Below are 23,623 nucleotides of genomic sequence, written 5' to 3'. Positions count from 1 at the left end.
CATAGGTTATCATATTCTATAATCATAGGAAATGGGGAAAACCTAGAAGTAGCTGATAGCTTCCATTACCTAGGTGACCAAGTCAGTAGCAGGGGTGGATGCTCTGAGAGCGTAACTGCTAGAATAAGAATAGCCTGGGCAAAGTTCAGAGAGCTCCTACTTCTGCTGGTAACGAAGGGCCTCTCGTGCAGGATGAAAGGTAGACTGTATGATGCATGTGTGTGAACAGCCATGTTACACACCAGTGAAACACTGGCTGTGACTGCTGAGGACATGCGTAAGCTTGTAAGAAATGAAGCTAGTATGCTCCGCTGGATGTGTAATATCAGTGTGCATACACGACAGAGTGTAAGCGGCCTGAGAGAGTTGGACATGAGATGTGGTGTACAAGAGAGATGATTGCGCTGGTATGGTCATGTGTTACATATGAATTAGGACAGCTGTGTGAAAAAGTGTCACACCCTAACAGTGGAGGGATCTTGTGGAAGAGGTAGACCCAGGAAAACCTGGGACGAGGTGGTGAAGCACGACCTTCGAACATTGGGCCTCAAAGAGTCAATGACAAAAGACTGAGTCCTTTGGACATATGCTGTGCTTGAGAAGACCCGACAAAACCAAATGAGACTGTAGCCACTGCCTATGCTAGTGTCTCAGAACCAGTCCATTCAAGAGCACCTTTCAGTCATTGGGCAATATGCTGTGCTTGAGAAGACCTGTTGAGTCAAGTAAAATCATTGTCGTGGTTCCTATGCCAGTGGAACGTAAAGAGAAACATACAGCGTGGTTGACTGGCTCCCGTGCCAGTGGCATGTAAAAAGCACCCACTACACTCCTGAAGTGGTTGGCGTTAGGAAGGTCTCTACAGCTATCTAGCTGTAGAGACCTTGCCAGATCAGATTGGAGCCTGGTGCATTCTCCAGGTTTGCCAGTCCTCAATCAAACCGTCCAACCCATGCCAGCTTGGAAAGCGGACAATAAACGATGATGATGAAGTTAAGGGTAATTAACTTGTTGAATTGGTAGATCATTGAACAAAATGCCTTGCAATATTTGTTCTGGCTCTTTAAGTTCAGAGTTCAAATCTTTCCAACTGAGCCTTTTCTTTTATCCTTATGGCATCAACAAAGTAGAGTACAAGTCAGGGTCTGGGTCATTTTAATCGACTATCTCCTTTCCCCAAATTTCAGATCTTGTGCCTCTGTTAGAAATGGTTTATTATTCTTGTTGTTAATGGGTAACTTTGGTCAACGTGCCTCAGGAACAGAGGTTACAAAAATGTCTGAAACTAAATGGCATATAGTTATCTAAACATAAACTTTTATAATTGTGAAAAATATTGTAAATAAATTGTAAATATATATAACATATTTCTAAATATTGTACATAGGCGCAGGAGTGGCTGTGTGGTAAGTAGCTTGTTTACCAACCACATGATTCCGGGTTCAGTCCCACTGCGTGGCACCTTGGGTGTCTGATACTATAGCCTCGGGCCGACCAAAGCTTTGTGATTTGTTTTTAGTAGACGGAAACTGAAAGAAGCCCGTCGTATATATGTATATATATATATGTATGTGTGCGTGTATGTTTGTGTGTCTGTGTTTGTCTCCCTAGCATTGCTTGACATCACTTAGCGGTTTGGCAAAAGAGACCGATAGAATAAGTACTGGGCTTACAAAGAATAAGTCCCGGGGTCGAGTTGCTCGATTAAAGGCGGTGCTCCAGCATGGCCGCAGTCAAATGACTGAAACAAGTAAAAGAGTAAAGAGATATGTACACCATTTTTATGTGAATATCATCATCATCATCGTTTAACGTCCGTTTTCCGCGCTAGCACGGGTTGGACGGTTCGACCGGGGTCTGGGGAGCCAGGGGCTGCCCCAGGCTCCAGTCTGGTCTGGCAGTGTTTCTACAGCTGGATGCCCTTCCTAACGCCAACCACTCTGCGAGTGTAGTGGGTGCTTTTTACGTGCCACCTGCACAGGTGCCAGAGGGGTCTGGCATCGGCCACGATCAGTTGGTGCTTTTTTTTTTTTTGTGCTACCGGCACAGAAGCCAGTCAAGGTGGTGCTGGCATCGGTCACATTCGGATGGTGATTTTTATGTGCCACTGGCACAGAAGCCAGTCGGGGCGGTGCTGGCATCGGCCACGTTCGGATGTTGCCTTTTATGTGCCACCGGCACAGAACCCATTCGAGGCGGGGTTGGCATCGGTCACGTTCGGATGGTGCTTTTTATGTGCCACCGGCACAGAAGCCAGTGGAGGCTGCACTGGCAACGGCCACGTTCGGATGGTGCTTTTTATGTGTCACCGGCACAGGTATCACAACTACTGTTTCCATTGATATTTGGCTCAATGTTCATGTGCCACCGGCACAGGATCCATTCGAGGCGGGGTTGGCATCGGTCACGTTCGGATGGAGCTTTTTATGTGCCACCGGCACAGAAGCCAGTGGAGGTTGCACTGGCAACGGCCACATTCGGATGGTGCTTTATATCTGTCACCGGCACAGGTATCACAACTACTGCTTCCATTGATATTTGGCTCGATGTTCATGTGCCACCGGCACAGAAGCCAGTGGAGGCTGCACTGGCGACGGCCACGATCAGATGGTGCTTTCTATGTGTCACCGGCACAGGTATCACAACTACTGTTTCCATTGATATTTGGTTCGATGTTCATGTATATGCACTTGACTCGACAGGTCTCCTCAAGCACAGCGAGATGTTCCAGGATCCAAGGTACTTTGGATGGGCAGGGGGTATGCGGAACTGGTGCCGGGAGCATCCCGGGTCTTAGTAGTCACAGCACATTTCCAGAGGTCTCGCTCCTTCGCCATTGCCTCAGTGAGGCCCAACGCTCTGAGGTCATGCTTGACTACCTCATCCCATGTCTTCCTGGGTCTACCTCTCCCCCTGATTCCTTCAACTGTTCGGGAGTGGCACTTCTTCACACATCTCTCCTCATCCATCCGCAATACATGACCATACCATCGCAAGCGTCGCTCTTGCACACCGCATCTGATGCTTCTTATGCCTAGCATTTCTCTCAGGGTGCTTACACTCTGTCATGCATTCACACTGACATTACACATCCAGCGGATCATGCTAGCTTCATTTCTTTCAAGTCTACGCATGTCCTCTGCAGTCACGGCCCATGTTTCACTGCCGTGAAGCATGGCAGTTCGCACACATGCATCATACAATCTACCTTTCACTCTGAGTGAGAGACCCTTTGTCGCCAGTAGGGGTAGGAGCTTTCTAAACTTTGCCCAGGCTATTCGTATTCTAGTGGTGACACTCTCTGAGCATCCACCCCCACTACTAACTTGGTCACCCAGGTAGCGGAAACTATCAACTACTTCTAGTTATCCCCCTGGAGTGTGATGGAATCTGTTTTTTGAGTGTCTGTGGTGTCTATTGTCCCTGTGCATCTGCCGCACATGAAAGCTATCTTATCAGTTAATTTCCCTTTGATGTTGCTGCACCTCTTATGCGTCCATAGCTTACACTGGGTGCATCTTATGGAGTTTCTACCTACACCTTTCCTACAGCTTGAGCAGGGCCACCTGCCCGATGGGGGGGTGTACTGAGTTCGCCTTTCTGCATACTATAACTTTGGTCTTCGCTACATTTACTCTAAGGCCCTTAGATTCTAACCCTTGTTTCCACACCCGAAATTTCTTTTTTAGTTCCAGTAGTGATTCTGCTATGAGGGCCAGGTCATCAGCATAGAGGAGCTCCCAGGGGCAACCTGTTTTGAATTCCTCTGTTATTTTGCCTGGAGGACTATGATGAATAAAAGGGGACTGAGAGCTGAGCCCTGATGTACACCTACTTCTACCCGGAATTCTTCACTATATTCGTTGCCAATCCTAACCTTGCTGACAGCCTCTCTGTATAGAGCCTGTACAGCCCTTATTAGCCATTCATCAATCAACAGTTTCCGCATCGACCACCAGATAAGGGATCAGGGAACCCCGTCAAAGGCTTTCTCCAAGTCCACTGTATTATATAGATTTGCTCTTTATTGTCAGAAATATATTGTTATTCAAAATAGCATTGTAACATGCTGTTCACACATATTCCAAATGTTTATGTTTGGCGATCAATTTATAATTAGAGCTATTCCAGCTGTGTCTATCCTTTCTTTGTGTTTACTTGAACTTTACTATCTAATGTGTCCTCAGGTTTTTCTAGCGGTGTCATATAAAATTGTCACCCATAATTATGACCCTAGTATTGATCTATTGCATTTCAATCTGTTTTATGGTTAGGGTTAGGGGTGGGGGGAAGGGTAGCTTTTTTTCTTCACAAATGTAAATAAACCCAATCTGTTTCTTAAACGAGGGACATATTCATACAGCACAATGTTTTTTTTACCTCAATAGACGTCAGTGATTGGTTGAAATTGCAGAAATTGAAGAAAAAAAAACAACAAATATCTTACAAACTATAGAATTTTCTCAATAAAGCCGAGAGAAAAAGATGTTTTATAAACACATTCTACCAGTATACGAAGCTTAAAATTTTTTAGTTACTTAGAAATTATGTTAAAAACTGCTGTTCAAACAGAAAAGATCCATGTCCTTTCCATTTTTAAGATGTAGATGTAGATTAGATGGAGACATTTGTGGGTATTTGTGGTAAGCTGCTAAAGTAAACACAACATCAGTTGTCAAGCGATGGTGCGGGTACAAACACACACAAGTATACACATATATATGACAGTCTTCGTACAGTTTCTATATACAAAATCCACTCTCAAAGCCTTGGTCAGCCTGAGGCAATAGTGTGTGTGTGTGTATATATATATATATATATATATATACACACACACACACACACATATATATATGTATATATTTAGACATGTATATACATATTTAGACACAAGACCTGTTGAGGCAAGTGAAAATCAAAAAATCAAAACAAATCAAAATAGATGAACATCAATGGAATTTGTATCTTTGTGGTACCAGTGCCGGTGGCACGTGGCACACAAGAAAACCATCCGAACGTGGCCGTAGCCAGTACCGCATCGACTGGCCTCCGTGCTGTGGGCACGTAACAAACACCATCCGAGCATGGCCGTTTGCCAGCCTCGTCTGGCACCTGTGTCAGTGGCACATAAAATCACCCACTACACTCTCGGAGTGGTTGGCGTTAGGAAGGGCATCCAGCTGTAGAAACACTGCCAGATCTGACTGGACTGGTGCAGCTTTCGGGCTCCCCAGACCCCAGTTGAACCGTCCAACCCATGCTAGCATGGAAAGCGGACGTTAAATGATGATGATGATGATGATGATGATGTATATATATATATATATATATAATATATATATATATATACACACACAGACATGTATATACATATTTAGACACATGTATATATCAATATATATATACACACACACATATATATATATATGTATATATTTAGACATGTATATATATATTTAGACACATGTATATATCAATATATACATATCTATATATACACATATATATACATATACTAGCAGAGACATCCGGCATTGCTTGGGATTAAAATGGCATAGTTTGTATATAATATATTACAGTTATGTTGAAACAGGTGATATGGGAAAGTGCAGCATTGACAACAAAGCATTTGTGGAGTAAATGATTGGCTAATACGACTAAGCAACATGCTATGTGTCTGTTTGGAGTATTTCAGGCCCTAACCTGTGGGGGTTATGTGATTTTTGAACGCACCAAGAAACTGTCAGTGGATATACTCTCTCTTGCAGCAATCAGCACTGTGTCTAACACGGGCCATTATCTGAAATGTTGACACCTCCTTCGGACTTGTTGTCCTACATCACTCATAAAGTAAATTTGGAGGAACTGTAGTTGTTCATTTGTGGGTAACAGGGAACCAATGAGGTGATAGACTTGCTCTTGAACTTTGACGTCATTGTAAATTCATGTTTATATATCTTCTTAGATGCACCAAAAGATGTCATTTGCAGAGTTGTATTGTCTGATATTGTTCAGAAAATCTTTTGACTGGATGGAAATGCCTTCTAGAAGATCCATAAGAGGTTGAGAAGGAGCTGATAGTGCTGGCAATGTTACCTGACCGCCTGAGCAGCACATACCATTTATTTCATTTGAAAATTTTAAAGCTCTACAGAAAAGACAATTTGTGTTTAGTACACCAATTTGGACAGAGTTATTATTTTTATGAGAATGGGATGGATCATATCTGAAAACAGCTTCAGGAGTTGTGAAGAACGAATTTGTATGTCTGTTTCTGAGAGCTATTCTATTGGACCTCTGTCTAATCATTAAAACATTGATTTAATGATCCAGCATTAAAACTGATGTTGAGAAAATCTCATCTAGCTTCTCTCTTCAGACTCTCACCTTCGGTTTTTTACAATCCTCTTTCCTTTATACTTGTTTCTGGAGAGATTACGTCTTTTGATTGGTGGCATATTTTTCCCAATATTGTAAACAAAAAATTTTGAACATATAAAGAAATTATACATCCTGTACTCCCCTTGTTGCTAGCGAAATGGTATATGCCGGCTGTCTGAGCAACTGGTTGTTTTAATGGCAGAACAAACAGGACATTAAAGATTACAAAAATAGCTATTCTCACTTTGAAACTCATGAGTTTGAAAATCTTTTTAGATTACAGAACGCCCAGCTCTCTCATGTATCCCTGTTTAAAATTTCAGAGCGATTGGATGAACAATACTTGAGTTATAAGCACACAAACAGACAGACAGACAACAAATTTTATATATTAAGAAGATATGTATATATCAATATATACATATCTATATATGCACATTATATATCAATATGTATATATCAATATATACATGTATATATCAATATATACATATCTATATATGCACATTATATATATATATATACATATATATATATATACACGCACACACATATATACATTTATATATATTTATCTATATATATATATATATATAAATAAACATAAAATCTTCTCTATGCAAAACATGGATCTGAAACTCAATAAATTTGTGTCAATATTGCGAGCCATATGCATTAAATATGTCTCAGAAAAGAGAGCCAATGCACACAAAAACATCATTTCCCAAGACAGGAGAATATACTCATGCAGTGGAGAATAAAGATCTCGAATTATTTAAACAAACACCTTAATGACAGTGTGAAATCCCACCTGACAGAGGAACTCTTCAAGATAGAAACTAAACTCAAAATCTTTCATGATAAAGAAAGAGAAACCTGGGCAGTCAAAAATATAAAAGGAAATCCTAAAGCCTTCTACACGCTGGCAAAGGAGTCTGCCTCAGTTTGCTATAAGATAGGGGCACTATTTGGTAACAACAACTCACTAGCTGCAGACCCAGGGAAGATAAGTGAAGCACTAAATAAAGAATTCCGAAGTGTTTTCATTTCTTCACTGAAAATATGCAAATAAACAAATCGGAGGAGTTTTTCAATGTAGCAAATCTATTCAGAAAAGAGGCAACCATTGATTACATCAACATAACAGAAGGGGATGAGATGAGATCAAACTCAGCAACAGGCCCAGATGGACTCCTGGCTGTTCTCTTAAAGACATGTAAAGAAGCTCTCACAAAGCAACTGCAGAAACTCTTTCAGTTTCCTTGCATGTGGTAAACTTCCCAACATGCTAAAAGAGGGTATAATATACCCTGTCCATAAAGGAGGGTGCAGATGCTAAAAACTACAGGCCCATCTCTGACTTCACATGTTAGCAAAACAATGGAAGACATTGTCAGAAAAAGGCTGATCATGTTCCTTGAAGAATACAACCTTACAACATTTTCACAAACACGGAACATGGCTTCCATCCAGGGAGGAGCTGCTTCACGCAGTTGCTGCAGCACTTTGACTGGGTACTAAAGCAACAGCTAAACCAGTCAGCTGTAGACATAATATATCTCAACTTTGACAAGGTTGATCATGACATGAGAGTGGCTGCATGATTTTGTGAAGGGCAGGAGTCAGACAGTTGTAGCCATTGGTACTCACTCTGAAGAGACACCAATTCGCAGCGGAGTCCAACAGGGAACTGTACTGGGGCCACTACTATTTGCGGTGGCCTTCACAGATGTGCCCTCTGTGGTACAGGTAGCCAATCTGACCAGTTATGCTGATGATACAAAAGTATCGCAGGTAGTTAGAAACCCAGAGGACATCATAAAACTGCAGAAAGACCTGAATGACCCGGAACCATGTGATTGGTAAGCAAGCTACTTACTACACAGCCACTCCTGCGCCTATCACACAATGTCAAGGCAAAGAGACACACTAACACATTCAAACATATGTACATGCACACATAAAACATACACATGCACATATATATATATATATATATATATCATCATCATCGTTTAACGTCCGTTTTCCGCGCTAGCACGGGTTGGACGGTTCGACCGGGGTCTGGGAAGCCAGGCGCTGCTCCAGGCTCCAGTCTGATCTGGCAGAGTTTCTACGGCTGGATGCCCTTCCTAACGCCAACCACTCCGTGAGTATAGTGGGTGCTTTTTACATGCCACCTGCACAGGTGCCAGGGGGGGGGGTCCGGCATCGGCCACAATCGGTTGGAGCTTTTAACGTGCCAGCGATACACAAGCCAGCCAAGGCGGCGCTGGCATTGGCCACGTTCGGATGGTGCTTTTTATGTGCTACCGGCACAGAAGCCAGTCAAGTCGGCGCTGGCTACGGCCACGTTCGGATGGTGCTTTTTATGTGCCACCGGCACAGGTATCACAACTACTATTTCCATTGATATTTATTTCGATGTTCATGTTCATGACTCAACAGGTCTCCTCAAGCACAGCGGGACGTTCTGGGATCCAGGGTACTTTGAATGGGCAGGGGCTATGCGGAACTGGTGCAGGAAGCAGCCCAGGTCTTTGCAGTCACAGCATATCTCCAGAGATCTCGCTCCTTCGCCATTGCCTCAGTGAGGCCCAACACTCTGAGGTCATGCTTGACTACCTCATCCCATGTCTTCCTGGGTCTACCTCTCCCCCTGATACCTTCAACTGTTTGGGAGTGGCACTTCTTCACATCTCTCCTCATCCATCCGCAGTACATGACCATACCATCGCAAGCGTCGCTCTTGCACACCACATCTGATGCTTCTTATATCCAGCATTTCTCTCAGGGTGCTTACACTCTGTCGTGCGTGCACACTGACATTACATATCCAGCGGATCATACTAGCTTCATTTCTTTCAAGTCTACGCATGTCCTCTGCAGTCACAGCACACATGCATCATACAATCTACTTTACACTCTGAGCGAGAAACCCTTTGTCGCCAGCAGGGGTAGGAGCTTTCTAAACTTTGCCCAGGCTATTGGTATTCTAGTGGTGATACTCTCTGAGCATCCACCTCCACTACTAACTTGGTCACCCAGGTAGCGGAAACTATCAACTACTTCTAGTTTCTCCCCCTGGAGTGTGATGGAATCTGTTTTTTGAGTGTCTGTGGTGTCTATTGTCCCTGTGCATCTGCCGCACATGAAAGCTATCTTATCATTTAATTTCCCTTTAATGTTGCTGCACCTCTTATGCGTCCATAGCTTACATTGGGTGCATCTTATGGAGTTTCTACCTACACCTTTCCTACAGATCGAGCAGGGCCACCTCTCCGAGGGGGTGTGTGCTCAGTTCATCTTTCTGCTTACTATAACTTTGGTCTTTGCTACATTTACTCTAAGGCCCTTTGATTCTAACCCTTGCTTCCACACCCGAAATTTCTTTTCTAGTTCTGGTAGTGATTCTGCTATGAGAGCCAGGTCATCAGCATAGAGGAGCTCCCAGGGGCATCCTGTTTTGAATTCCTCTGTTATTGCCTGGAGGACTATGATGAATAAAAGGGGACTGAGGGCTGAGCCTTGGTGTACACCTACTTCTACCCGGAATTCTTCACTATATTCGTTGCCAATCCTAACCTTGCTGACAGCCTCTCTGTATAGAGCCTGTACAGCCCTTATTAGCCATTCGTCAATCTCCAGTTTCCGCATCGACCACCAGATAAGGGAACGGGGAACCCTGTCAAAGGCTTTCTCCAAGTCCACAAAAGCTATGTAGAGGGGTTTATCTTTAGCTAGGTACTTCTCCTGCAGTTGTCGGACCAGGAATATAGCATCAGTGGTGCTTCTACCCGGCACAAAACTGAACTGCATCTCATCTAAGCAAATTCTCTCCCTAATGAGATGGGTTATGACCCTCTCTGACCTTCATCACCTGATCCAACAGTTTAATACCCCAGTAGTTATTTCTATCTAAAGCATCACCCTTACCCTTGTAGCAGTTGACTATGGTGCTGCTACGCCAGTCATTGGGTATGACTCCATTATGAACTACCTGGTTTACAATGCGGGTGACTAGGCCATAGCCCACACAACCAGATGTTTTAAGCATCTCAGCAGTGATTCCTGATGGGCCGGGGGCTTTACCTGCTTTCATATCCTTAATTGCCTTAACTACAAGGGAGCTGTCTATTCGGGTAGCTGGTCCCTCTACTGGGTCAACATTTGGCAGGCTCTCCTCCTCCCATTCATTCTCCTCATTCAGCAGTCTTTCATAATGGCTTCTCCAAGCCTCTTTCTTTTCACCAACACAAACACGATGAGCTTCTTTGAGTTTTCACTGGGGAAGCAAACTTCTTAACCACAGCTATGCCTGTACCTGATGATAAATATGCATTGCAGTCTAAATTGTCTTTTCTCTCCAGATACAGTGCATCTAGGACTATATTATGTAATGTGTCACCTCCTGCGAACAGAACAGGATTGCAGGGACACACAGAAAATACATACTATGCAATTCCAGAGCCTACTCCTCACCTTCGATCCCAACAGACAACCAATGCCCAACCTGTGGCAGAGCCTTCCAAGCACACAATGGACTGGTCAGCCACAGCTGGACACACTGTGCTCCGTTTATTTTTCTCATCTTTGGTTATTGTCAACAATGACAGACAAACTGTTATATCTAATGTGTCCCTTTTTAGGTTGGTGGGATGTTAAGTTAATTTTTTGGCTCAAAAAGCAAAAAGCGAGGCCATGTAGGGGGACATGGAGTTATGTACAGGGAGGGTGTTCATGCAAAGAGTTCAGGCCATTTCTGGTCCATAGAGACTTTGAACCGAGCGGTCGTCGGCATCTTCACTATCTTATCTGGCAGCTTATTCCACGGAGAAAGCCCCCTCTCCTTCGATTGAGATGAAATCATTGCAGATAGAGCTTTTCAGAGTGACCCCCACAGCCGACACTCTGGAGCAGGAGTGAAGAACAGCTCTTTCGAGAGGTTACACTTTCCGCTTATGATGTTGTGAGCAAGAATGAGATCACCACGGTGTCGTCGTTTTTCTAGAGAAAGGAAGGTTTTTCTGCCATTTCTATCAGGCTGAGAAACCATTTAGAATTACCTTCACTGATGTATCTAGCTTTATAAATACCACTAGTATCTCTTTGCTTATCATTTAAATATTTTCAAATTATAGATTATGTTAATGTGTTCCTTCATTTTTCTTGTGACCAGAAATCTCTCTCTCCTCTCTCTCTCTCTCTTTTCTACATCATTGTTCCCCGTTTTTATATTTTTAGATGTGGCAAGTAAAAAAGATTCAAAGAAACCTGTTACTTCCTATTCCCATTGGTTGATGAAATCTGAACCAGAGTCCAGACTTGAAAATGGAGTTGATATTAAGGTTAGAATATATTTTCAACTATTACCCTGTAATACGATCTATAGTTGCTAGCAGCTTCATTTTCTTTCCATTCTTTTACATTTAAACTTAATGTATGCTTACACATGCACCTAATAACCTTGGTTTTCAAGAGTCAGTTTAAAAATTTTGATGACTTCATACATTTTGCTTTTTATATTTATGCTGAAGTATTTGAAGTATTTTGGGGGAGAAAACGGATTATTTCTAAGTTGTGAAAATGGGATGGGATAAGTGTTGAAAACCACAAAAAGAGTAAAGGAATGAAATTTCTTATGGGTAGAGAGTCTGAGAGTACAAAAAAAAAAAAAAAAGAGAAAGCTAAACATTGGCACTGATCCATTTGAGACTTCTGCTTTTCACAGTCACCATCATTATCATCATCATCATAGCATATACTTTTCCATGCTTGCATATCATCATCATCATCGTTTAACGTCCGCTTTCCATGCTAGCATGGGTTGGATGGTTCAACTGGGGTCTGGGAAGCCCGAAGGCTGCACCAGGCCAGTCAGATCTGGCAGTGTTTCTACAGCTGGATGCCCTTCCTAACGCCAACAACTCCATGAGTGTAGTGGATGCTTTTTACGTGCCACCAACACAGGTGCCAGACGAGGCTGGCAACGGCCACGCTCGGATGGTGCTTTTTACGTGCCACCAGCATGGAGGCCAGGTGAGGCTGGCAATGGCCACGATCGGATGGTGTTTGTTACGTGCCACCGGCACGGAGGCCAGTCGATACGGTGCTGGCTACGGCCACGTTCAGATAGTTAGACAAAAAGCTAGATGCTTTACTTGTCACCAATCCTTACCTATTTCCAAGTAAGATGTTATTCCCCCATAACTAGATATGTCTCAGAAGATTGGAAATAAAAGACACTGATTGCATGATGTGACACTAGCTTACAACTATCATGTGATGTCAAGTCAAGGGGCCAGTATCATATGTGCACTCACGTGCGTGCACATATTGCCAGCTCTGGTCAAACTGTCCAACCCATACCAGCATGGACAATGGCTGTTAAATGATGATGATGAAATGATATGCACACAACAGCCTTCCTTCAGTTTCCATCTACCAAATCCACTCACAAGTCTTTGGTTGGTCTGGGGCACTTGCCCAAGGTGCTATGCAGTGGGACCGAACCCAAAAACATGTGGTTTAGAAGCAAACATCTTACCACAGAGTCACACTTGCATTGCATGTCTCAAGTTAAATAAATTAGTAGTATCTATTGATCATTGAAGAATATTAAAATATGTGAAGAAGCAGTATGAAGATTTTGTAATAGCACTTATAGCTTTATGTCTTATTGAAATAACATTATTTCATATTTGAGTCACATTTAAGAACTGTTCTTATTGAATACTCACTCATTTTTACTTAGGTAAGTCCTTAACAAGATAATTTTCAAAAATATGGAAACTTCTAAAAAATGTTTTGATTCCTGACTCATCTTTATCATCACCATCACTGTAGCCACCTCCACTTCCTTCTTTATTCTTGTTGGCAAGCATTGAATGGATATGCAATATGGAACAATTGTGAAAAAGTGATTCCAAGTGTTATTAGCTTTGGAAAACAATTATGGAACAGTGGAACATAAATCCTATAAATTAACCCTTTTGATACCAACCCTCCTGAGACCACTCCTGGTTCTATGATACAAACTTCCTATTTTAAAATGTTTTCAATCAAAACCGTCCATCAAAATTTCATGTTAATTTATCTTCCAAATACCAGATTGATAATGATAAAGTTATTTTAATAAATTTTTTATTATTTTATGATTAATCAAAACAAAAGTAGTGTAGTTCAGCTGAAATATGGTAACAAAAGGGTTGACACAATATGAGATGCATCCATTGTTATGTCTCATTGAAGTCAATAGAAAAAGATGATATCACCACTGATGGTTTTGTATTGTCTCATCTGTGAGCCTTGTGATGTTGAAATCTGATACATCTTTCCATATTTACCTTGGATTTCATTTGTTATATGTACTTCTACTTCTTCTTTTGTTTCGCCTTTTTAAGGCTAGCCAGGCTCATGGGCCCGGTTTCCCGGTTTCTGTGGTGTAAGTGTTCCCACCAGCTGGATGGGACACCAGTCCATCGCAACGTTACTCAAGAAACAGGAAGAGAGAGTGAGAGAAAGTTGTGGTGGAAGAGTACAACAGGGGTCGCCACCACCCCCTGCCGGAGCCTCATTGAGCTTTTAGGTGTTTTCGTTCAATAAATACACACAACGCCCGGTCTGGGAATCGAAACTGCAATCCTCCGACTGCGAGTCCGCTGCCCTAACCACTGGGCCAATGTGCCTCCACGTACTTCTACTATCAATGTATATTTTATTTTCTCCCACCATTCATTGTCACCATTCGTATCACATGTTCATATTAGCTCAGTCATCTTTCCTGCATGCACTGACTAATCTGCTTAATACCCAGCTGCTTTCTCATTTCATGCATGCTCCAGTTCTCATGCAACATAATGTTGCTCTACTGATTAATCATAATCAACAAATGGCTTTCCAGCTTCTGCACATTTTCCACTTTTAATGCCCATGTCACACTACCATCCACCACATATATGGAATATATTTCATATTTGTCACATACATAATATTATGTTCTTCATCAAAGCAATTAATTTTATGAGTTGGAAATTAGCGCAGACACGCATGACCCCCGTGCCAGTGGCATGTAAAAAGCACCATCCGATTGTGGCCGTTGCCAGCCTCGCCTGGCCCCCGTGCCGGTGGCACATAAAAAGCACCATCCGACCATGGCCGTTTGCCAGCCCCGTCTGGCACCTGTGCTGGTGGCACATAAAAAGCACCCACTACACTAGCATGGAAAGCGGACGCTAATAAAAGCACCCACTACACTCTCAGAGTGGTTGCGTTAGGAAGGGCATCCAGCTGTAGAAACTCTGCCAGATCTGATTGGAGTCTGGTGCAGCCATCTGGTTCACCAGTCCTCAGTCAAATCGTCCAACCCATGCTAGCATGGAAAGTGGACATTAAACAATGATGGTGATGATTAAGTGGTTTGCAGACATTGAGATCAAAAGTTAAGTTGTATTTGTATGGGTTTAGTATTTGTGAAGTGTGTGTCTGTGTGTGTAACTTGTGAAATAGAGAACGTTGTTATTATTGTAGTTTTGTAACAGTTTGTGACAAAAAAAAAAAAATAGCTCCACATATGTATTTCTTTTTCTGTTTATTTCTACATTTCCTCAATTGTGTAATTCAGATGAGTCATTTTTGTTTTTATGTTTCTCTTTTGTTGTTTTTTTTAATAAATTTGATCAGTTGCATATTGTTGAAGTAGATACATACTGCTAAATCGCTCTGCTTTAAAGCTGGAGTGGCATTTTTATCAACAAGATGATCTAATACAGAAATATTGGATGTCATCACTCAGTGTTCTTGCATTTAACCCTATAATATACGGATTACTTATCAAATGTAATGCTTATTTAATCACACTGCTTTTAATTAATAATGCATTTTCCTGTGCCTTTGCAATTTTGATGATGTGATTGCATATTTGTAGAATAACATTGCAGAATAGATGTTAGAGGCTGGATCTGGCCAGTTTGAACATAAAACAGATAGAATATCTTGGCCTGATGTGACCGGTTTAAATGCTAAAGAGTTTTCATAGCCACTATTGTTCCTTGCAATCATATTGTTTATATCAGCCATTGGCAAACTGCTACCCTGTGAGACTTACTGAATGAATTTTTTTAATTGAGTGGCCTGCCTGATGGTGAACCATGTCTCATGTGACCGTTCTCTTAGAAGAGATTGCTCATGCAGGCATGGTTGTGTGGTAAGAAGCTTGCTTCCCAACCACATGGTTCCAGGTTCAGTCTCACTATGTAGCACCATGGACAAGTGCCTTCTACTATAGTCTTGGGCCAACAAATGTCTTGTGAGTGGATTTGATAGACAGAAACTGAAAGAAGCTTATTGTGTGTGTGTATATATATATATATATATGTCGAAATTGATTTCGAAATTGACTCTCATCCGACGACTGGCACCCATGCCAACCTCTCTTCATTGGACACTAAACTCTGCTTGCGAAGACCTGCTGGGGCAAGTGAAATCGGAATTGAAATTGAACCAATCCTATGACTGGCACCCGGCAGTTGCCACTGCTGCTGGACTGACTCCTGTGCAGGTGGCAAGTAAAGAAACACCGTTTCGACCCTGTGCTTGAGAAGACCTATTGAGTCAAGTACATCAACATCAAAAATCACTGGAAATTGTAGTTGTAATCCCTGTGCCGGTGGCACATAAAAAGCACCATCCAAACGTGGCTGATGCCAGCGCAGCCTTGACTGGCTTCCGTGCCGGTGGCACGTAAAAGGCACCAACCGATCGTGGCCGTTGTTAGCCTCACCTGGCACCTGTGTCGGTGGCACGTAAAAGGCACCCACTACACTCACGGAGTGGTTGGTGTTAGGAAGGGCATCCAGCTGTAGAAACACTGCCAGATCAGACTGGAGCCTGGTGCAGCCTTCTAGCTTCCCAGACCCTGGTCGAACCGTCCAACCCATGCTAGCATGGAAAACGGACGTAAACGATGATGATGATGATGATATTTATGTGTGTGTCTCTGTGTCTGTGTTCATCCCCCACCCCACCCCATTGTTTGACAACCAATGTTGATGTCCCTGTAACTTAGCAGTTCAGTAGAAGAGACCAATACAACCAGGCTTACAAAGAATAAGTCCAGGGGGTCAATTCTTTGACTAAACAGCAGTGCTCCAGCATGGCCCTAGTCAAATGACTGGAACAAGTAAAAGAATAAAAGAATGCCTGATTTATGTCACTACTGTTATTTTACATCCACTTTGTGGATAAGGTGGACACGTCATCACAGTTGTGTGTCAGTTATGAGTATTTGCATTGGTGTTAAGAACACAAGAATTAAAACTTGTTGGAAAAGTCAAAGAATACATTACTCTTTTACTTGTTTCAGTCATGTGACTGTGGCCATACTGGAGCACCGCCTTTAGTCGAGGAAATTGACCCCAGGACTTATTCTTTGTAAGCCTAGTACTTATTCTATCGGTCTGTTTTGCCGAACTGCTAAGTTACAGGGACGTAAACACACCAGCATTGGTTGTCAAGCGATGTTGGGGGGACAAACACAGACACACAAACATATATATATATACATATATACGACGGGCTTCTTTCAGTTTCCATCTACCAAATCCACTCACAAGGCTTTGGTCGGCCCGAGGTTATAGTAGAAGACACTTGCCCAAGGTGCCACGCAGTGGGACTGAACCCGGAACCCTGTGGTTAGTAAGCAAGCTACTTACCACACAACTCCTGAGATTCAAATTATAATAACTCAATGATAAAATAGTAGCTTTTATCTTTTATTTGTTCCTGTGATTGGACTGTGGCCATGCTGGGGTACCACTTTGAAGGGTTTACTTAGCCAAATCAACCCCAGTACTCATTTTTTTAAAGTCTAGTACTTGTTCTATTGTTCCCTTTTGCTGAGCCACTAAGTTACAGGGATGTAAACAAACCAACACTGGTTGTCAAGCAATGGTGAGAGACAAACACAAAGACATGTTACGTGTGCATACACACATGCTCACAGACACACACATAAATATATGATGGACTTGCACACTATTTCCATGTACCAAATTAACTCACAATGCATTGTTTGGTGTAAGACTATCATAGAAGACACGTGCCCAAAGTGCTGCATAGTGGGACTGAACCTGAAACCATGTGGTTGCAAAGTGAGCAACTTAACCATACAACCAACTAAAATAGAAGAACTTTCCTAGTGTAGGGTATCAAAGTCATTGAATCTTAGATATAGTATTTTGGTAGTTCACAGATTTGATCAGAGTGTGTAAACAAACTCACAAATGGAAGACTTTCTTATCATGCTTGGCAAAAGAAAATTCAGCTGATTACTTATGGATGACAAGAATTCAGATGTTGATGTCCAACCCATGCTAGCATGGAAAACGGACACTAAACGATGATGATGATGATGATGATGGCCACAAGTAGCTTCCCTCACTGAGGGATTAACGCTTTTGTTACTGTATTTATTTTGAGACGCTCTGTGTGTTTCTTTCAATTACTTTAAATATAACCAAGAATTTAGTAAAATAACTTAGTTATCATTAAGCTAGTGTTGGGAAGATAAATTGGGACTAAGGTTTGGTGGAAGATTTTAATTCAAAACTTATGAAAACAAGACATTTGTACTCAGAACCAGAGCCGGTTTCAGCCGGCTTGGTAACAAAAGGGTTAAAATTCAGTGTAGCAGGTCAATGAAATATCAGTTCCACAGTACTTCCACTTCTTATAATAGGGGGTTTTAACATACCAGAATACCTATTCAGCTTTAATCCTTTAATTACAAAATTAAATTTCATAGTTATTCCAGTAGAATAAAAAAGTAGACCTGTTTTTTTCCTCAATACACTTGACATATCACAACAAAAGATAGTTTCAAACTTAACATTCTTCAACAAAAGATAGATTGGTATATAAAATTGCTTTCTGGTTTTGAGGATAATGAAACTTTGAATGGATATATCCAGTTTCTGCAGTAAAAGGAGGGTTAAGTCGATTCGACTGTCAACAGCTAAGTATCTTGACCGTTGACAAGTTGTGGTGCACCTGAGCACTGTATACAATAATTTCATTATTATTATTATTATTATTTTTAGACACAGTACAGTGTCAGTTGAAGAAGATAGTAACTAAAGTAGTTATGGAGGTGACTGTAGTGAAAGAAGTAGTAGTGATGGTTGTATTTTAGCCCAGTTTCAGCCTTCATTAAACTGACCTATGATCAAAGGTATTCCATTCTTAAACATCCCAGCTTTTTTGTACATAAATCAGGGACTGTGTTGTCCAGTATAATCTTTATTTAAGATGGAAAGCTGGGGATGATTTCAGGAACTTTGGCTGCTCTTTCTAATAGGGTGTGTGACCATATAGCAGCTTCCTTTGTTGGCTTATAGCACTAGTAGATTTCATTGGTGCTGTAATGTAATGATTGATGATTGAAATGGTTGAAACTGTGGCAGTAATAATATCCATAATGGTATGTGTTGTTGTTGTAATGTTGTTGGTAGCATCTTAAACAGTAGTGGTGATGGTACTGCTAGTGAAAGCACTGATTGTAGAAACATTTGTGCTGTTGAGACTCATAGTATTGACGAACAAGATGAAAAGTGCATCAGCAATTTTTGTGACTTTTGATAATAAATCATTATTAGGTATTACATCCATCATCAGAGATCAATAAGGGTTATATGAAGGTATGAAAGACACCACTGTGCTGAACAATCAGAAATAGATATGTTTTGAATTTCTGCTTTGATAAGTCTTTATCATGAAATTATGTCTTTTAAAAAACCAGAACATTGAATAAATATATTTTTATATTTCTTCAGAATTGTGGTGTCTTTTATCACTCATATTTACTTTAACCTTCTTTAACCATTTTCAATGAAATACACTTTATGTTTCAGTAAAGTTTTAGAAAAAATTATTAAAATAAGGCGCAGGAGTGGCTGTGTGGTAAGTAGCTTGCTAACCAACCACATGGTTCCGGGTTTAGTCCCACTGCGTGGCATCTTGGGCAAGTGTCTTCTGCTATAGCCCTGGGCCGACCAATGCCTTGTGAGTGGATTTGGTAGACGGAAACTGAAAGAAGCCTGTCATATATATGTATATATACATATGTGTTTGTGTGTCTGTGTTTGTCCCCCTAGCATTGCTTGACAACCGATGCTGGTGTGTTTACGTCCCCGTCACTTAGTGGTTCGGCATAAGTACTGGGCTTACAAAGAATAAGTCCCGGGGTCGATTTACTTAACTAAAGGCGGTGCTCCAGCATGGCCGCAGTCAAATGACTGAAACAAGTAAAAGAGAGTAACCAATATTTTCATTAATAAGGTGACAATTAGAATATAGCTGATAGAAAAATTTTTACATAAAATTATTTTGGAAGTTTTTTTGTTTTTTTTCAGTTTTAAAAAGAATGTATAAAAATAGGAGGTTTTCTATCATAGAACTAGGGGTAGTCTCAGGTGTGTCAGTATCTCTGATGAGTCAAGTTCACTATTTTCTTTAACCTATTTTTCTGCAGGTGAGGATGATGAAAATGGTAGTGATGATGATTGTTACTGTGCTGCTAACATAAGGTGCAGAAATTTAGACCATTTTAGTTTGATTTAACATAAGCATTCTAGTACCAACTGCACTATGGCAGGCAGATTTTGTTAAAGGTAGAAAACAAATGTTTACATACTACATATGGCTATGACCTGTAACTGTTCCTGATATCCATTTTTCTCGGAAAATAAGAGAAGCTTTTGTTTGTAAATGCTTTGGTTAGATTTTACAGTTGTTAGTAACACCTATTGTTATGAGAAGGGAGATCAAATAGTTGGGCTACTGTTGTTGCTAACATTTCATATGTGTGCCAAACTTTCCATTAAGAGAATTTTTATGATTCAGGTGTGTACTCTTTAGAGTGGTGAGTTTACAGTACAAGTTTAGTTTCTGTTTGAACCATTTCAGTTTATTGACTCCGAATATCTGAAATTTTTAGGTGTTGTTGTTAGTCTAGAAAAGAATGGGCTTCACTAGCCTGATTTGCTCCAGTTACTCTGCACTAGGATTCAGAAAGACATCTGCCGACAAAATTGTGCCCATCTTCAAATTTGAAAATGCTTACTGACAAAGTCTCCAAAAACCCATTGGGGAAGAAAAAACCCCTCAAAGCCAAACACTCTTTTAAATGATTTGCATATTTATGAATTTGTAAAATTAAAGATATCTTCATAGATATAGTTCTACTGGTTCTAATACCCATGTTACTGAAAAGGTCCCCCTTCCTCTTCTACAAGAAGTCTTTACTTGTGATTCCAAGCTTGTCAATTGTTATGGGATCTTTCAATCTTTTTAACTTCAGTATTTAATTTAGGAAACTTGAAAATGCTGTGTATGTAACTATATCATCATCATCATCATTTAATGACCATCTTCCATGCTGGCTTGGGTTGGACAGTTTGATAGGAGCTGGCCAAGTAGAAGGCTGCACCAGGCTACTGTGTCTGTTTTGGCATGTTTTCTATGGCTGGATGCCCTTCCTAACACCAACCACCCCATAGAGTAGGCTGAGTGCTTTTTACATGGCACCAGCACAGGTGGGGTCTGTTTTGGCATGGTTTTTACAGTTGGATGCAGTGTGGACTGGGTGCTTTTTACGTGGCACCAGCATTGGCAGGGTCACCAAGTAACTTGCAAGACAAGGAATGTAGTGAGTGTGATTGTGTGTTTGTGTGTGTGCATAAATCATAGTGTTACTAATGGCAGTTTACATATGGTGAAAATGGGTCATAATCTCTTGATACTTTATCCTCAATTTATGAAACTTGGAACAGCTTCCTATCTACCTATGTGTATATGACTATGTATGCATTTCATTCTGTGTATCTGTGTGTCATGTATGCTTATTGCTGTGTGTGTATTTCTGTTTGTGTGAGAAACCTTAAAAAAGATTTTTTTATGGATGGAAAGTTGTGTTAAATGCTAAAATTCACTATGATTATTCCCAAATTCTATTGAATGGTAAATACTTGTTCTTGCTAATCAGAGCAGAAAGCTAGAAATCTAGAAATAATGTCAATGTCAATTTTATTAAGAATACATAAAGGAAAACTATTTCTTTCAGAGAAACTTTGGAATAAACTAATTGTTGCTACATCTACATATCTATTTACAAATTTGGTTAAAGATATGGATATAGTTTCGTTTAGCAACATTTCCTATGTGTTGATAAATATTGAGTATCTACGTGTAACTAATCTGTATTTATGAACTGCTTGCTGTATGTTAAATATATATTTGCCTTATATAATGTGTGTACTCCTGTATGTTTACGTAGAGTCGTATATATGGGGAGGGGTTTACACAAAATCTTATATATATCATCATCATCATCATTTAGCATCCACTTTCTATACTGGCATGGGTTAGATAGTTTGACTGGAACTGGTAAGCCAGAGAGCTGTACCAAGTTCCAGTCTGATTTGGCATGGTTTCTATGACTGGATGCCCTTCCTAACACCATTTACCTCAAGAATGTAGTGGGTGTTTTTTTTTGTATGTCACCAGCACAGGTACCTCTTACATGTCACTGGCATCTTTTACATGTTACCAGTGTGTATATTACTTGTTTCAGTCATTTGACTGCGGCCATGCTGGAGCACTGCTTTTAATCAAGCAACTTGACCCCAGGACTTATTCTTTTGTAAGCCCAGTACTTATTCTATCGGTCTCTTTTGCCGAACGGCTAAGTAACGAGGACATAAACACACCAGCATCGGTTGTCAAGCAATGTTAGGGGACAAACACAGACACACACATATATATATATACATATATACGACGGGCTTCTTTCAGTTTCCATCTACCAAATCCACTCACAAGGCTTTAGTCGGTCCGAGGCTATAGTAGAAGACACTTGCTCAAGGTGCCACACAATGGGACTGAACTCGGAACCATGTGGTTGGTAAACAAGCTACTTACCACACAGCCACTCCTGCGCCTATGTATATATATTAATGTTTGTTTTTATGTTAAGTTATAATCCTTTTCACAATAGACATAAGGTCTGAAATTTTGTCGGGGTGGGGCTAGTTGATTATATCAACTCAGCTGGTACTTATTTTATTGACTCCAAAAGGATGAAAGGCAGAGACAATTTAACATTAAATGCTCTCCAGATTTGACCCCACTGGATTTCATAGCTTGGGGTTTTCATAAAAACAAAGGCTTATAGCCAACAGTTCAATAGTTTAGCTGAACTTAGTGCATTCACTTAGCAGTACAGGAGATAAGTCCTAAAGTGCTTCAAAATGTGCTTTGCAATGCTAAGGATAGATTTGGAATTTGCAGCAAAATTTTGATGTAAGATTTATAAATCTATTTGTTTTGGAATCATTAATTAAGTAATAAACATAGAATTTTGTCAGTTTTGTTCTTAAATTTGCTTGATTTCATTGAAATAGTTAATCCTGGGACACCCTGTATACACACACACACACACTCTACATACATACGTACATGTGCATGCATACATACACACGCATACATACATGCATGCGTGTGTGTGTGGGTGTCTGTGTATCCTTTCAGATACACAGACACCCACCCACGCACACACTCTCTCTCTCTCTCTCACAAGACAATGATAAAAAGAAATCCAGACAATTTTTTGAAACATTTTACCCCCTTGAAGTGACCACCTGGGTTTGCCATTTCTAAGAGCCAAGAATCATTTTATATTGAAAGAACTGACCAGCTTCAAAGATGTCAACACATTTTTTTCTTCTTTCTCTCTTCCTTCTTCCTTTCTTTCTCTTTTCCATTGACACTTCTTTCAGATACAAAAGCACACACACACACACTCTCACTTTCTCCCCATTCCTCACCCTCTTGTACTAACTTATATCTCTCTCCACCACTACACACTCAATAATACTATAAAAAGAGACAAAATTCCTGAAAAAGTTCAATCTGACGATTCTACTAGAGTGGACACAAGCGCTAATATATGATACATATGATTTATAAAAACATTTGACATATTAATAAATATCTGTAAATATAAAACCATCCAGATTTCTGAGTATCTTATTTCTTCTAATGTGCATATATATATATATATATATATAAACACATAATATATATATTATAGATGTATATATATACTAGCCGGTGTACCTGGTAATTTGCAGGGTTAAAGATGTTCTATGGAAATGCCTTATTACTCTGATATAAGAAAGCAATTTCA

At 40.7% G+C, this 23,623-nt stretch overlaps 1 protein-coding gene across 1 annotated transcript in view; it reads left to right on the top strand.

Moving 5' to 3' along the window:
• The window catches only part of LOC115212100 (thymocyte nuclear protein 1-like), a 68,760-nt gene that overhangs the window by 15,259 nt on the left and 29,878 nt on the right, over positions 1-23,623 (top strand). Inside the window, exon 2 of the mRNA XM_029780942.2 lies at positions 11,626-11,729. Coding sequence (XP_029636802.1) covers positions 11,626-11,729 — 104 coding nt within the window. The remainder of the gene's footprint in view (positions 1-11,625; positions 11,730-23,623) is intronic.

Source organism: Octopus sinensis, linkage group LG5 (genome assembly GCF_006345805.1).
Source record: "Octopus sinensis linkage group LG5, ASM634580v1, whole genome shotgun sequence".
Taxonomy (NCBI): domain Eukaryota; kingdom Metazoa; phylum Mollusca; class Cephalopoda; order Octopoda; family Octopodidae; genus Octopus; species Octopus sinensis.
This window is presented reverse-complemented; position numbering and strand designations above follow the sequence as displayed.